The sequence below is a fragment of the Mesoplodon mirus genome (assembly GCF_964341445.2).
Source record: "Mesoplodon mirus genome assembly, chromosome: 8".
Lineage (NCBI taxonomy): Eukaryota > Metazoa > Chordata > Mammalia > Artiodactyla > Ziphiidae > Mesoplodon > Mesoplodon mirus.
This window is the reverse complement of record NC_138984.1, coordinates 776,805-788,982: the sequence shown is the minus strand read 5'-3', so window position 1 is coordinate 788,982 and position 12,178 is coordinate 776,805. Positions and strand designations below refer to the sequence as shown.

The window sequence follows — 12,178 nt, the reverse complement described above, 5'->3', positions numbered from 1 at the left end:
GATATGTGATTTGCAAATATTTTCTCCCATTCTGAGGGTGGTCGTTTCACTCTCTTGATGGCTTCTCTGATGCACAGAAGTTTTCAATTTATCCAGTTTATTATTTTGGGTTTTGTTGTTGCCTGTGCTTTTGAAATCATTGCCAAATCCAAGGCCATGAAGACTTTCCCCTATGTCTCAGCTCTGACGATGAGGACTTCCGTGGCAGAGTTTTAATGCCCCGATAGCACCACACCTCCCAGGTGCCCCGGCAGAGGCACCCTCCCCCGGGCTCCTGTCTTCACCGTGATGCAGAGCCTGGTGCTCCGCTGTACCCACCCCACGAGAGCAGGTGCCGGGGGACAGGGTCCATGCGTCAGCCCCGCACCCCTTCCCCAGGACAGTCCCCCAGAGCCCGCCCATGGCAGCAGTCTCGGGCAGCCCTTCCAGTGGATGAATACAGGCTGGGTTCTGCTCCTGGTGGCCTCCCAGGACTTATCCCCTGTCTGGGATGCGTCCTGAGACTTATCCCCCACCCCAAAACACCAGGACTGATGGGCCCCCTCATGGTCTCCAGGCAGTGGACTGGATGCCGAGAGAGGCCCCCAGAGCTGGACAGAGAGGGCAGGCGATGAGATATCGCTCCCACAGCACACACGCCCAGGGGCCCACTTGGGGTGACCCCAAGAGGCTGAGCGGCAGCGTCCCTAACCATGAGCCTCCCAGCGGCACCTCTGACCCCAGCATCACGTTACAGGGCCTCCGCCGCTGTCTCATGGCCAGACCTCAGGCGTGGACAGATGACCGGGAGGCACAGACACACAGATGGCAACCAGCAGCCTGGGGCCAGCGGGCAGGGGGACAGTCAGCCTTGTCACCAGTCAGCAGTTCTGGGCAGTGCCCGAGGCTGCGCCCCAGCCAGTGGGCAGAACAGGGCTGCATTTTGGTGCCACAGCAGAATTCTCAGGCTACTTCTGTCCAGCACCTGCAGAGGACACACCCCAAAGAGGCGGTGGACCCGGGTCAGCTGAGCCACATCAGCCAGTAGGAGCCCCTCTTCTCAGGAGCTGTCGCCGGCCGTCCCACCAAACTGGCCGCCAGGAGAGACGTCTGCTGGGGGCACGGGAGGTGAGGGGGCCTGGGTCACAGAGTCACAGAGGAGCCTAGACAGGCACAAACTCCAGTCAGATCCCAGGGCCGATTACAGCGAGAGCTGCAGCCCGGAGGCCGTGGGGCTGGGACAGAGGAGTCCGCTCCCTCCCGGCCTCCCATCCTCTTCCCAGGCTGCCCTGCACGTGGCCCGTCTTCAGAGGACATGTCAGGGTCCCCCGTCGTGTCCGCAGCAGGCCCGGCAGCATCCACTCCGGCTCCGTCTGTCAGGCCGTCCAAGGGCCGGAGTGGCCTGAGCATGGGGAAGTCCACGCTTTCCTGAGAGTTTCGAGGTCCCTTCCTCTTGGGGAGGGTCTGGCTCAGGGGTGGCAAATTCTGGTGCCCCCGGGGCCAGCGAGGGACAGAAAGAGGTGAGGCCAGCCTGGCTCTGCTTCAGCTTCCCCACTCCTCACCCAGCCCCCTGGGGCCCCCTGTCCACACGTGGGCCCGGCACGGCCAGGACTGCGGACTGTCCTGAGGGAGTTTGTGGGTGACCTGTCACTGTAAACTCAGTAGGGGCTGAGGAGAACCCAGCGAGGTTCCTGCTTCAAGGAGGGAACGGTGACAAAACGCAGCAATGGCCCGATGGTGAGGGATCTTCCTGTGCACAGACGAGGGGTGGCCACGTGCTGGGCAGGGGCCGGTGGGTGAGGCCACAGCACGGCCCTCGCTGCCTGTGGGCCCTGGGCACCTTCTCCAAGCCCCAGGGGGAGGCGCTGGGTCCAGGGCACCGGCCAGCAGAGCCCATGAGGAGGGGGGTCAGGGCAGCCACGGTCCTCCCTGAGCCCACCCTGCCCGCAGGCCCATCCCACTGGGGCCCCCCAAATGGGGAGCATCTCCATCACAACTTCTCTCATTCCAGAGCGTTCCCCGGGGGCTGTGCCCGGGCCCAGGGCTGAGCCCTTCCTTGAGGGCTCTCTAGCCCTCTAATGGCCCAGGACGAGAAGCTGCAAGCACGGACGCCGGGCCGTGAAGCCCTGGGTGGTGTGTAAGGGGCCCATGTGAGCTTAGGGGGGCGGGGGCATGGGAGCCAGAGAAGGGGTCTTGGAGGAGAGGGTGCTGGGGTGGGAGAGGGTAAGGCCAGAGGGCACAGGGCTCCTCTGCTCGGCCTCGAGTGTTCAAGGGGGCAGAACAGGCCGAGGTGGATGTCCAGGTGGGGAGGGGTGGGGCACAGGCTGAACTACCCCACCCACCAGAGGGGCACCAACTTCCCTCATGTCCGGCCAATGCAGTCTTATTTGGATTCGTCTGAGTGACCTTCACAGGGGCTCACACCGACCTCTGCAGCCTTTCATCCCCCCACTGTCCGAGCACCCTCCTTTGAGCCCCCCAGGTAGGAACTCTCCCCAGAGGGCAGGGTCACAATCTCCAAGTCCCTGAGCCCAGCTCCCTGGGGGCAGATGAGGCCCAGCCTCCGGGCAGCAGGAAGTGCCGAGCCTGTCCTTTCCCCAGCCCCCTCCCCAGCTCCCCAGGTGCTCAGTCCTTGGGGCCCACAGGGGTCCAGGGCTCAAGGAGCTAGAGGCAGCCTTGGGTGCCAGGCAGGTGCCCCAGCCATGGCGGTCAGAATCTGGACCTCTGCTTGGCACCTTTGGAAACCGGAAGTCACCACTAATCCAGAGGGGCCATGGTCAGAGGATGGCCTTGTCTCCCTTCCCCCAGAACTGTCCAGTGAGCCCCGCAGCAGCCCCGGATGCCCAGCAAGGCTGTGTCCGGCCAAGAGCCCATCCTGTCCCTGTGTAGGGCACGCTCGTGGCTATCGTGGGGAGGGGGTGGGAGCAGCCAGAGGACACCAGGAGGAGGAGACAGAGGGCACGCGTTGCTCGGGGAGAGCTTCCCTTAAGCAACGGCACCGCCGTCGTGAAGTTTGGTTCTGAGGAAGTGGCCTGGGCCCCGTCAGTCTCGGCCCTGGCAGCCCTGGGGACAGATATGTTGACCCACTAAGTGTCCACCCTCACTGCTGGTCCCTTCTGGCCTTGCCCAGCAGGCCACCTCTATCTCCTGAGCTGCCTCAGAAGAGCCCAGGTCTCTGGGAGTCTGGGGACCACCCCCGTCCCCAGGGCCCCGAACTGGCCTCCTTTCATTCGAGGGGCTGTCACTCCCGGCTGCCAGGCCCACCTCCAGAGGCTGCCCGTTTCCAAGAGGGACTCCTGTCGGCATTAGCCCGGCTGGGAAAGGTCCAGATTTGAAGGAGGATCCCCTGAGGGGAGCGAGTGGGGAGGGAACACTGGGGTGCCAGACTCACTGCAGAGGCCCAGGCTGGGGAGGACAGAGCTCTGGGCCTGCGGGGACAGCCCCGATCCCCCGCTTCACCTCACCCATCACCACCCCCAACGGGTCAGCTGCTGCCAGTGCTCTGTGTGGCTCCGGGGAGGTTCAGGTGAGGGCAAGTGAACTTCCCGTGGCAAGTGTGAAGCGCACGACCCGTGGGGCAGGTCACCCCGACGGGGCTCCAGAGGGAAATCAGATTCCAGAAGACGTATCCAAGGATGAGTTAGGAAGACGAGGGTCTCCTCTGGTCCTTGGGCAGGTGACCTCCGCTCCGCAGGCTCAGTCTGCTCACCTGTTACATGGCATTGTACTACTGAACTCAAGTTCCTTTGCAAATGCTCGGAAAAGAGTCATAGTTTATGATTCTCAATCAGGAAGGACCCGTGGTCTGCACACCTCCTCTACCTGGTGTGTGGCCACCAAGCACACTACTCCTCCTGGGGCAACTGCCCAGTGGAGGGCTGAGGGCCCTTCCCTGCAGGGCTGGGGGCCTGGGGGAGAGGCCAGTCGCCCGGGTGTGGTCGCTCAGGTGGAGAGCTTCACCCAGGGCCTCTCCAGGTCTCCTGGGGAACAGCTTCTGGACAACAGTGCTCCCAATAGTCCCCATGGCAACGGGGCCTGCCCTCCTGTTTCCAGGGAAAACGAGCCCTCAGCGTCGTGGTTGCCGCAGTAACGCCTATGGGCTCAGTCAGCCACGCTGTCCTGCCAACCCAGAGAGGGCAGCTGGGCACCCAGGACAGAGGAGCCAGGTGCTGCCCAGGTGCAGGGTCGGTGCACAGAAGGAGGTCCTGGCGCGGCCAGGGTCCCAGGAGGAAACTCACCGGCAGCAGAGTCCCTGCTTTCCCTTGGGTCCTGTGCCCCAGCCCACGATGAGTTCCACCTCCAGTGAGCCTGGCAACGGGGACTCTGCCGAGCAGTCCCGGCTGGGGCTGGAGGCTGTGATCCAGGTCAGTGGTGTGGCTGCCCTCCGGCACCCTCCTGGGAGCAGGCCCCAAGGGCACCTTGGGAGGGAAAGGACCCTGCACAGAGAGACCCCACCTCCCCGGCTCCAAGGGTCACTTTCCATGTGTTCACGTGGTCAGCATGAGCACCACACGAGCACGCGCACACACACACAGGCACCCGAACACACAGGTGCACACATACACACATAGATGCACACATGTGCAGACTCTGCTCGGGACAGGAGCCTGGGGAGAGACTGAACTGGGGGCCGGAGACCTGCGCCCCAGGGCCAGCCTCCCTGCTCCGTGCTGTGTGGGCTCGGGCTATCAGCCCCCCTCTCTGGGCCTCAGGCTTGCTGCCTGCACACTAGGGGTGGGGCATGGAGGACCCTCCCACCCCGACCTTCTGGGGTCTAGTTCACTACTGCCTTGGGGCCAAGTGTGGGAATCAGCGGGGGCTTCCCTGGAGAGGGGTGCGCCCGTGGGGGTGGTCCGTGCCCAGTGTCTGTTCTGTGAGCTCCAGAAGCGCTGGTTCCGTTTTCCTTCATAGCAGCCACCTGCATAACAAAAACAGCGATAACGACTGGGAATTACCCCACGCCCCCTCCTCTTCACTCCCTACTTCCAGCCTGGTGCCCGGTGCCTGGTGCCCGGCCCTGCCACCCCACCCCCTTAAGTGCCCCCCGCCGGCCATCACAGCCAGACAGTCCCTACCCTGATTCACCCCTCAGGGATCCCAGCGAACCCCTGGGAACCAGCTGACTCAGAGTTGTTTATTAACCCAGTTATTAGACCCTCAAAACTGTGCTGCGTGAGGGGGGGTGACATGGCCCCGTGCAGACAGACAGGTCACCGCAGAAGAGTAATTGCCCACAGTTGTCCCCGTAATTAAACAACACGGCGGAGCCGCCACACGTGCGCGCACACACACACACACAGGTGCCCACGCAGGACAGAACACGACAAGGGCAGGATATTTGAATCAGGTGATGCAGCCAGCAAGGCTGACAAGATGGCCCTTGGTGGGGTGACTTTCTCTGTCCAGCTCCCGTGAGGCCCAGCTCTGCGAGGTCCTGGGTGCCGGTGACCATGAGGGCCGGTGGGGGGTCAGGGGAGGGAGGGCCACTTGCACACCAGTTTCCAAGCCAGGTACCCCATCAGCCTGTGAGGATTCTACCACCCCTTTGGGTTCCAGGAAAAGAGAGACTCGAGAGTTGAAGCAAGTTGCTATGGTTACGGGCTGGTTTGAGGGAGAAACACAGGATGGTGCCGACATCTGGCAGTGGGTATCGGTGCTTGGCAAAAGTGGCTGCCCCCCAACTCCCGCTGCCCGTGGGAAACCGTCATCTGAAAGCCACGGGGAGCCCTGGCTGAGGTCCGTTCTGCCTGCCCAGCCAACACCTGTTGTCTTCACCACAGTGATGGAGATCGCGGTGCAATTACTCCAGGGCTGAGCAGGCAGGCAGGCGCCTCAAGATGCCCAGATAGGCCCGTCCGGAGGGGGAGGAGGGGGGATCCTCCAGCCCCTCCAGCTACAGATGGGGAAACCAAGGAGTCTGGGCAAGGCGTGGCTTGAGGATGGGGGCTCCTGAGGGACCAGACCTGAAGGCGCTGCCCTGCCCAGAGGAGCTCCTGACACCCCGCTTGCTGCAGCCGGAGCTGCTGCCCCTGTTGACCCTGGCCCTGGCCCACCCTCAGAGCTGGATTCTCTGAGGGTCTGGACGCAGAGGCGGTGGAGAAGGCCGATGGGCAGGAAGATTTGTAATTCTGGACCCAGTTCCTCTAGAAGCTTCAGGAATTTTCAGACTCTATCTTTTGGGTTAGGTTTTGATTAATGGTGTTTTTCTAAGAACTTGTCTATAAATTTTCAAATTTATTGCCAAAAGTCGTTCCCAGTATCCTCTTACTGTCTTCTTGAAGCCTGAGGATCTGAAGCAGGTAACCACCTGCCCCTGAGTGTTGAGGGGTCTGAGACCCAGGGGTCACCCAGGACCCAGTCTGAGGAAGTCCCTGGCAGGCTGGAATGAGTTGGTCACCCCGAATTGACGCGTCCTTTTTCATTGCTGATACTGGTCACTGTGGATCCTCTTTACGGTATTTTTGTCTTCTATTTCATTGATTTATATATTTTTTATTCCTTTGCTTTTCAGTTCTTCGGGTTGTTGTTCTTCTAATTTTTTTGAGATGCATGCTTAGCTCATTGATTTGCAGCCTTCTTTGTTTAAAAAAATTTTTTTTACTTAAAAAATTGTGGTAAATTATATATACATAAAATTTACCATTTTCACCATTTTTAAGTGTACAGCTCAATGGCATTAAGTACATTCGCATTGTGCAGCAATAGCCACCATCCAACTCCGGAACTTTCTCATCTTCCCAAACTGACACTCTGTCCCCGCTGAACACTAACTCCCCCTCCCCCTCCCCCAGCCCTGGCACCCACCATCCTACTTTCTCTCTCTATGAATCTAACTCCTCCAGGGACCTCATATGAGTGGAATCATACGATATTTGCCTTTTTGTGTCTGGCTTATTTCACTTAGTATTATGTCCTAAAGGGTCATCCATGCGGTAGCCTGTGTCAGAAGGTCCTTCCTTTCTAAGGCTGAATGATATTCCATAGTACGGATGGGCCACATTTTGCTAATCCATTCATATGTTCATGGATAGTTGGGTTGTTTCCACCTCTGGCTGTTGTTAATAGTGCTGCAAATATCTGTTCAAATCCCTGCTTTCACTTCTTTTGGGTGTATACCTGGAAGTGGGACTGCTGGATCCTACGGTAATCCCATGTTTAATTTGAGAAACCTCCATACTGTTTTCCAGAGTGGTGGCATCATTTTACATTCCCACTTTCTTCTTTAATGTATGCATTTCCTTCTAAACAGGGCTTTAGCTGCATCCCATAAATTCTGATATAATACGTTTCATTATTACCCAGTTCAAACTGTTTTCTAATTTCCACTGTGGTTTCTTATTTTATCCCTGGATTATCTAAAGGTATAAATACCTTAGTTTTCAAACATACAGAGATTTCCAAGTTTCTCTTTACATCTAGTTTAACTATCCTGTGCTCAGAGGTTTTGCTTTTGAGTGTCGTAAAGTGGAAAAGCTGATTAGCGTCCGCACGCACGGAGGCAGTCGGGAGGCAAACAGACGCCTGGATCTGGTTTCAGGGAGGAGCTCCATGCTGGAACTAGACGTCCGGGGCTGTTGGCAAGTGGGTCACTGGGCGAGATCCCAAGGGGAGACTGTACCCAGGAAACGGAGCGGGCACACCCCCACACCTAAAGATGGAGGAGGCGAGAAGGAACCAGCCAAGGGGACCAAGATGGGGAGGCCGAGGAGGTGAGAGTGACTGGGAGAGGGCAATGTCTGGAAACCTCGTGAGGGGAGAGTTTCAGGGAGGAGGAAAGATCGTCAGCACCGAGCGCTGCTAGTAGGGTCAAGCAAAGAGGAGACGGTGGACCACGGCATTCAACGACGCGGAGGCCGTGGGTGACATTGACCACAAGGGTACCCCATGGGACATGTAGGGGCAATACAGTTTTTTAAGGCGAGGATAAATTATGACAGTTTGTGTCGACAAGAATGGTCTGATAGAGAGAAAAATAACTGATACGTAAGCAATAAGGAAGGACTGCTGGAACAATGTCCTTAGTACAAGAGAGAAGATGGTAGGGGATGAGGTGGGGTGGGTGGGATGGGATAGGACAGGATGGGGGGGATGGGGGGGGGATGAGTAGATTTATGGATTAAATCAGAGGCCAGCAAACTTTTCTGGAGGGGGCCAGATGACTGATACTTTAGGCTTTGCAAATCATAAAGCTTCTGTAGCAACTATTCAGCTCTGACATTGGAGCATGAAGAGGGTCACAGACAGTGTGTGAGCAAATGGATATGGCTATTTTCCAAGAAAGCTTTACTTATGAACAAGCGGCAGGCCTGGATTTAGCCTATAGATAGAGTCTGCCGAGCTCAGGATGAGCGGACGAAGGAATAAAGGGACGTTCGGGTGCGTAGGGGAAGGGACTGTCGTACAGATGGTGGTAGATAGTTGAGTGGGTGGGTGGGAGTGGTGGACGGGTGGTAGGTTGGAGAATGGATGGAAAGTGTGGGGATGAGAGCAGATCCCCATATTCTAGAAACTGGCGTTTGAGATGAAAAATCACTGGAGTTTCTTTTTTACTTTTGGTTGAAGTATTGCATGCATACAAAAACGTGCAGACATCCTAAGTGTGCAGCTTAACTGAGCCCGTCATGTGACTAGCACCCTCCCCAGTAGAGCATTATCAGAATGCCAGAAGCCCCCTCCCCCAACATAGATTAGTCTTGCCCATTTGGGAACTTTATAGAAATGGAGCCATATACGTGTGTGTGTATAAACACACACTCTTTGTACTACACCACGTTTGTGAAATTCACCCGGAATGCAGCACGTCGTTATAGTTTGCTGTACACTCCAGTGTGTGAATATGGTGCGCTTTGTGTTCATTTTATAGCTAATGGCCATTTGAGTGGTTTCATGAACAGCCCCGTCACGAACATCCTGCTACATATCTTTGGGGGCCATATGTATATGTTTCTGTTGGGTGCACACCAGCCATAGAAGTGCTGGGTCACAGGTTTGCATACATCCAGCTTCAGTGAATACTGCCAATAGATTTCCAAAGTGGCTGTATGGATTTACAGTGTGTGAGGGGCTGGCTGCTACACATCCTGGCCAACACTTGGCATTTCCTGTCATTTTGCTATTTAGCCATTATGGTGAATGTACAGTGGTATTGCTTTATGGTTTTAATTATCATTTACCCGACGACTAATGAAACTGAGCACATTTCCCTGTGTTTATTGGCCCTCCAGGCATCTTCCTTTGTGAAGTGTCTGCTCTACAATGTGCCCGTTTTTCTCTTGGGGTGCCTTCTCTTATTATTGATTTGGATTTGATTGCATAATCTGGAAACAAGTCCTTTATTAGATACATGTATTGCAAATATCTCCTGTGGGTGGCCTTTTCACTCCTGTAATGGTGCCTTTGAGGAATGGTTCATAACTGTAATATGGCACAATCTGTTCATTTTCCACCTTAGGTTAGTGCTGCTTGTGTGCTATTTAAGAAACACACTTTGCCTACTGCAAGGCCACAAAGAGGTTCTTCTATGTTTTCTCTTAAAAGTTTATTGTGTTACTTTCACAGTTAAATCTGCAATCCGTTCAGAATTGACCTCTGTGTATGGTGTGAGGTAGAGACCACCATGCATTTCCTTCTGTATGGATAACCAGTGGACCTAGCCCCAGACTGAAAAATCCCATCATCTCCCCACTGCACTGTGTGTCACCTTTGTCACTCACCAGTGTGTGCATGTGTCTGTGCACGTGTGTCTGCATGTGCATGTGTGCATATGTACTTCCAGAGTTCGTGACCACTTCCGCTGGTCAGTTGGCCCTTATACCAATGCTACCCTGTCTTCGTCACTGTGGATCTGTGACGTGTCGTTACGTCTGGGAGCGTAAGCTTTCTTCACTATTTCCTACATACTTTTGACTCTTCCATATGAATTTTAGAATCAGTTTGTTAATTTCTACAAACTAAAAACCCTGCTGGGGTTTGGATTGGGATTTTATTGAATCTGCAGATTAATTTGAGGAGGACTGACGTCTTTACAATGTTGTCTTCCATTTACGTTTTTGCTAATTTTACTCAACGTAGTTCTCAACGGAGCGGTCTTGCACATATTTTGTAATCACATTGGCTCCTAGGTATTTGATGTGTTAGGAAGCTGTTACCATTTTTAAAATGATAATAGCTGAGAAACCGGCTCTGTTTTGAGGGTCGCTCCATTCCCAGGCAGCTACAAAATGCTCTGTCGCTGATCTTCCAAACTCAGAGCACCCACCCCCAGCCCAGGACGCCCTGCCACTCACCTCTCCCTGAGTGTCGGTCCCTCTACCGCACTGCATCTCTGGCGTGGCTCTCTGACGTCTTCAGAAGTAGGAGCTTCACAGTCTAACTGGCTGTTCTAGTAACTGCAGAGGGAGTGCTGGCTCCCTGGGCCCTCTGTGTCCCACGTCCTCCCCTCCCCCCCTCACCTTCTCCACCCACGGGTTTTATAGAGGTGTTTATGGTTTAAGGTTCCAAAGTGGGGAGGTCTGAGGGGGAGAGGGGGAAAGGAGGGGCACCGGGGAGAGGGAGGAGGTTCCGTCAGGAGGCCCGGGAGGGCTGGCACAGTCATGAAGTCACAGCTGGCCCCTGCGCAGAAAGGAGAGCACTGTGGTGTTCAGGTTTGGAGCTGGCCCTGCCACTGACTATCTGCCTCAGGGTCCCCCTCTGTACGAGGGTGAGACAGGTGGTCTGGGGGGCTCCCCAGAGCCTGGGTGAGTGAGGGCCCACCTGGGATGGTTTGAGAGCGCCAGGGTGTGGCCAAGCCCTGTGTGGACGGCAGCCAGGGTCACTGCTAATCAGATGGGACGTGTCTCCCTTCCTCGTTCAGAAGCGAAGATGGGGCGCCACCATCCTCACGGGGATGTTAAAGGCCTTCAGTCACCTCTCCCGCCTTGTGGCTCCCGTGCACCCTCCTCCCCCAGCCCTGCACAGGCTGGACACCCATCCCGCTGCCTCTGCCTCCTCCGGTCCCTCCACCTGGACGTCTGAGCTCTGGCCCCTCTGGCTGCTGGACTCTTATTTATCCGTCAAGGCCCAGCTCAACTGCCACCTCCTCCCGGAAGCCTGTGTGGGCACAGAGGACACGGCAGCAAACAAGACCGACAGCATGCTGCCGTTCTGTCGTCCCTTGACAGGAGTCATTTTTCAGGTGGTGATTCATACCTTGGACTTGGTTTCCAGGCCCTCTGGTAGTGACCTGTGTCTCAGCCTGCTTGTGTGCCAAGCGCCGATGGTGCCGGGGTGGGGACGCAGAGATGAATGAGAAATTGTCCCCGCATCCCCAGTGCCTGCTTTCCTGCCTGGCCCAGATCGCCCCTTTATCGTTAGTTGAGGCCCAAACTACCACCCACAGAAGCCTGACCCGGCTCTTGGGGTGATGCCCAGGGCCCCAGAGGGCTCAGCGGACACACAGAGATCTGAAACTGGGCGGTGCTGAGATACAGCATGGTGGGGGCCAGGGGTTACCCCAGGCACAGAGAAGCTCTTTTTCCTAAGGAAATGGAGCCTGGCAGGCGGCCACTCAGGCCCAGGGCCCTCTCTGCAGCCGGCCAAGCCACGGAAGGACGGCAAGCAGACGTCCGGTGGCTGGACTTGGCTGGAGGCCCTGTCCTCAGATGTGTTCTTCAAGCTGTGCCCGCGCCTGGCGAGGGCCAAAGCCTGGGGCCCTGCAGGAGTGCTGGGGAGGGTCTGAGGGGCAAAGGCAGAGGAGGAAGCGAGGGTTGGGCCGCACCCCGTTCCTCTGCCTTCAGGGAGGGGACCCAAGGCCAGCATGCCTGCGGAGTCCTGATCTCGGGCCACTGGGAAGGTGCTGGGGGCCCACGGGCGGGGGCCCAGTCCTAACACTGCCGCCGTGAGTGCAAGACCCTGAGCCTCCCCTGCAGCCGAGATGACAGATATAAAACGGGTGCTGGGAAGTCCTGAGAGGTGACACCCTTCTCACATCTCCATGAGCAAGGGAGCCTCTGCCTTCCGGCCGCCCCCAGGAGCCCCAGCCTCCCTCCTCGAGCGCCGGGCAGGCACAGCTCCTGCAGCGCCCCTTGCGGCCACACGGTGGCACTGTTGGAGCTCCGCCACCCCAGACCCAGGCTGCTGGCCGGGGGTGCCCACCCCCGCCCGCCCCCGACTCTGCCGAGGGGCCCAGGATTCTGACTCGCTCACGCTGCTGACTGAGTTG

At 57.0% G+C, this 12,178-nt stretch overlaps 1 protein-coding gene across 8 annotated transcripts in view; it reads left to right on the top strand.

The window, feature by feature from the left end:
- Nucleotides 1-4,141: 4,141 nt before the first annotated feature.
- CROCC2 (ciliary rootlet coiled-coil, rootletin family member 2) overlaps nt 4,142-12,178 on the top strand; it is a 68,639-nt gene continuing 60,602 nt past the window's right edge. For 7 of the 8 annotated variants that reach the window (XM_082630889.1, XM_082630888.1, XM_082630892.1 and 4 more), the window contains exon 1: nt 4,142-4,343. In XM_082630889.1, coding sequence (XP_082487015.1) covers nt 4,266-4,343 — 78 coding nt within the window. In that variant the 5' untranslated portion in view covers nt 4,142-4,265. Of the gene's footprint in view, nt 4,344-7,551; nt 7,689-12,178 lie in introns of those variants that run through there. The other variant, XM_082630890.1, reaches the window with a different exon arrangement.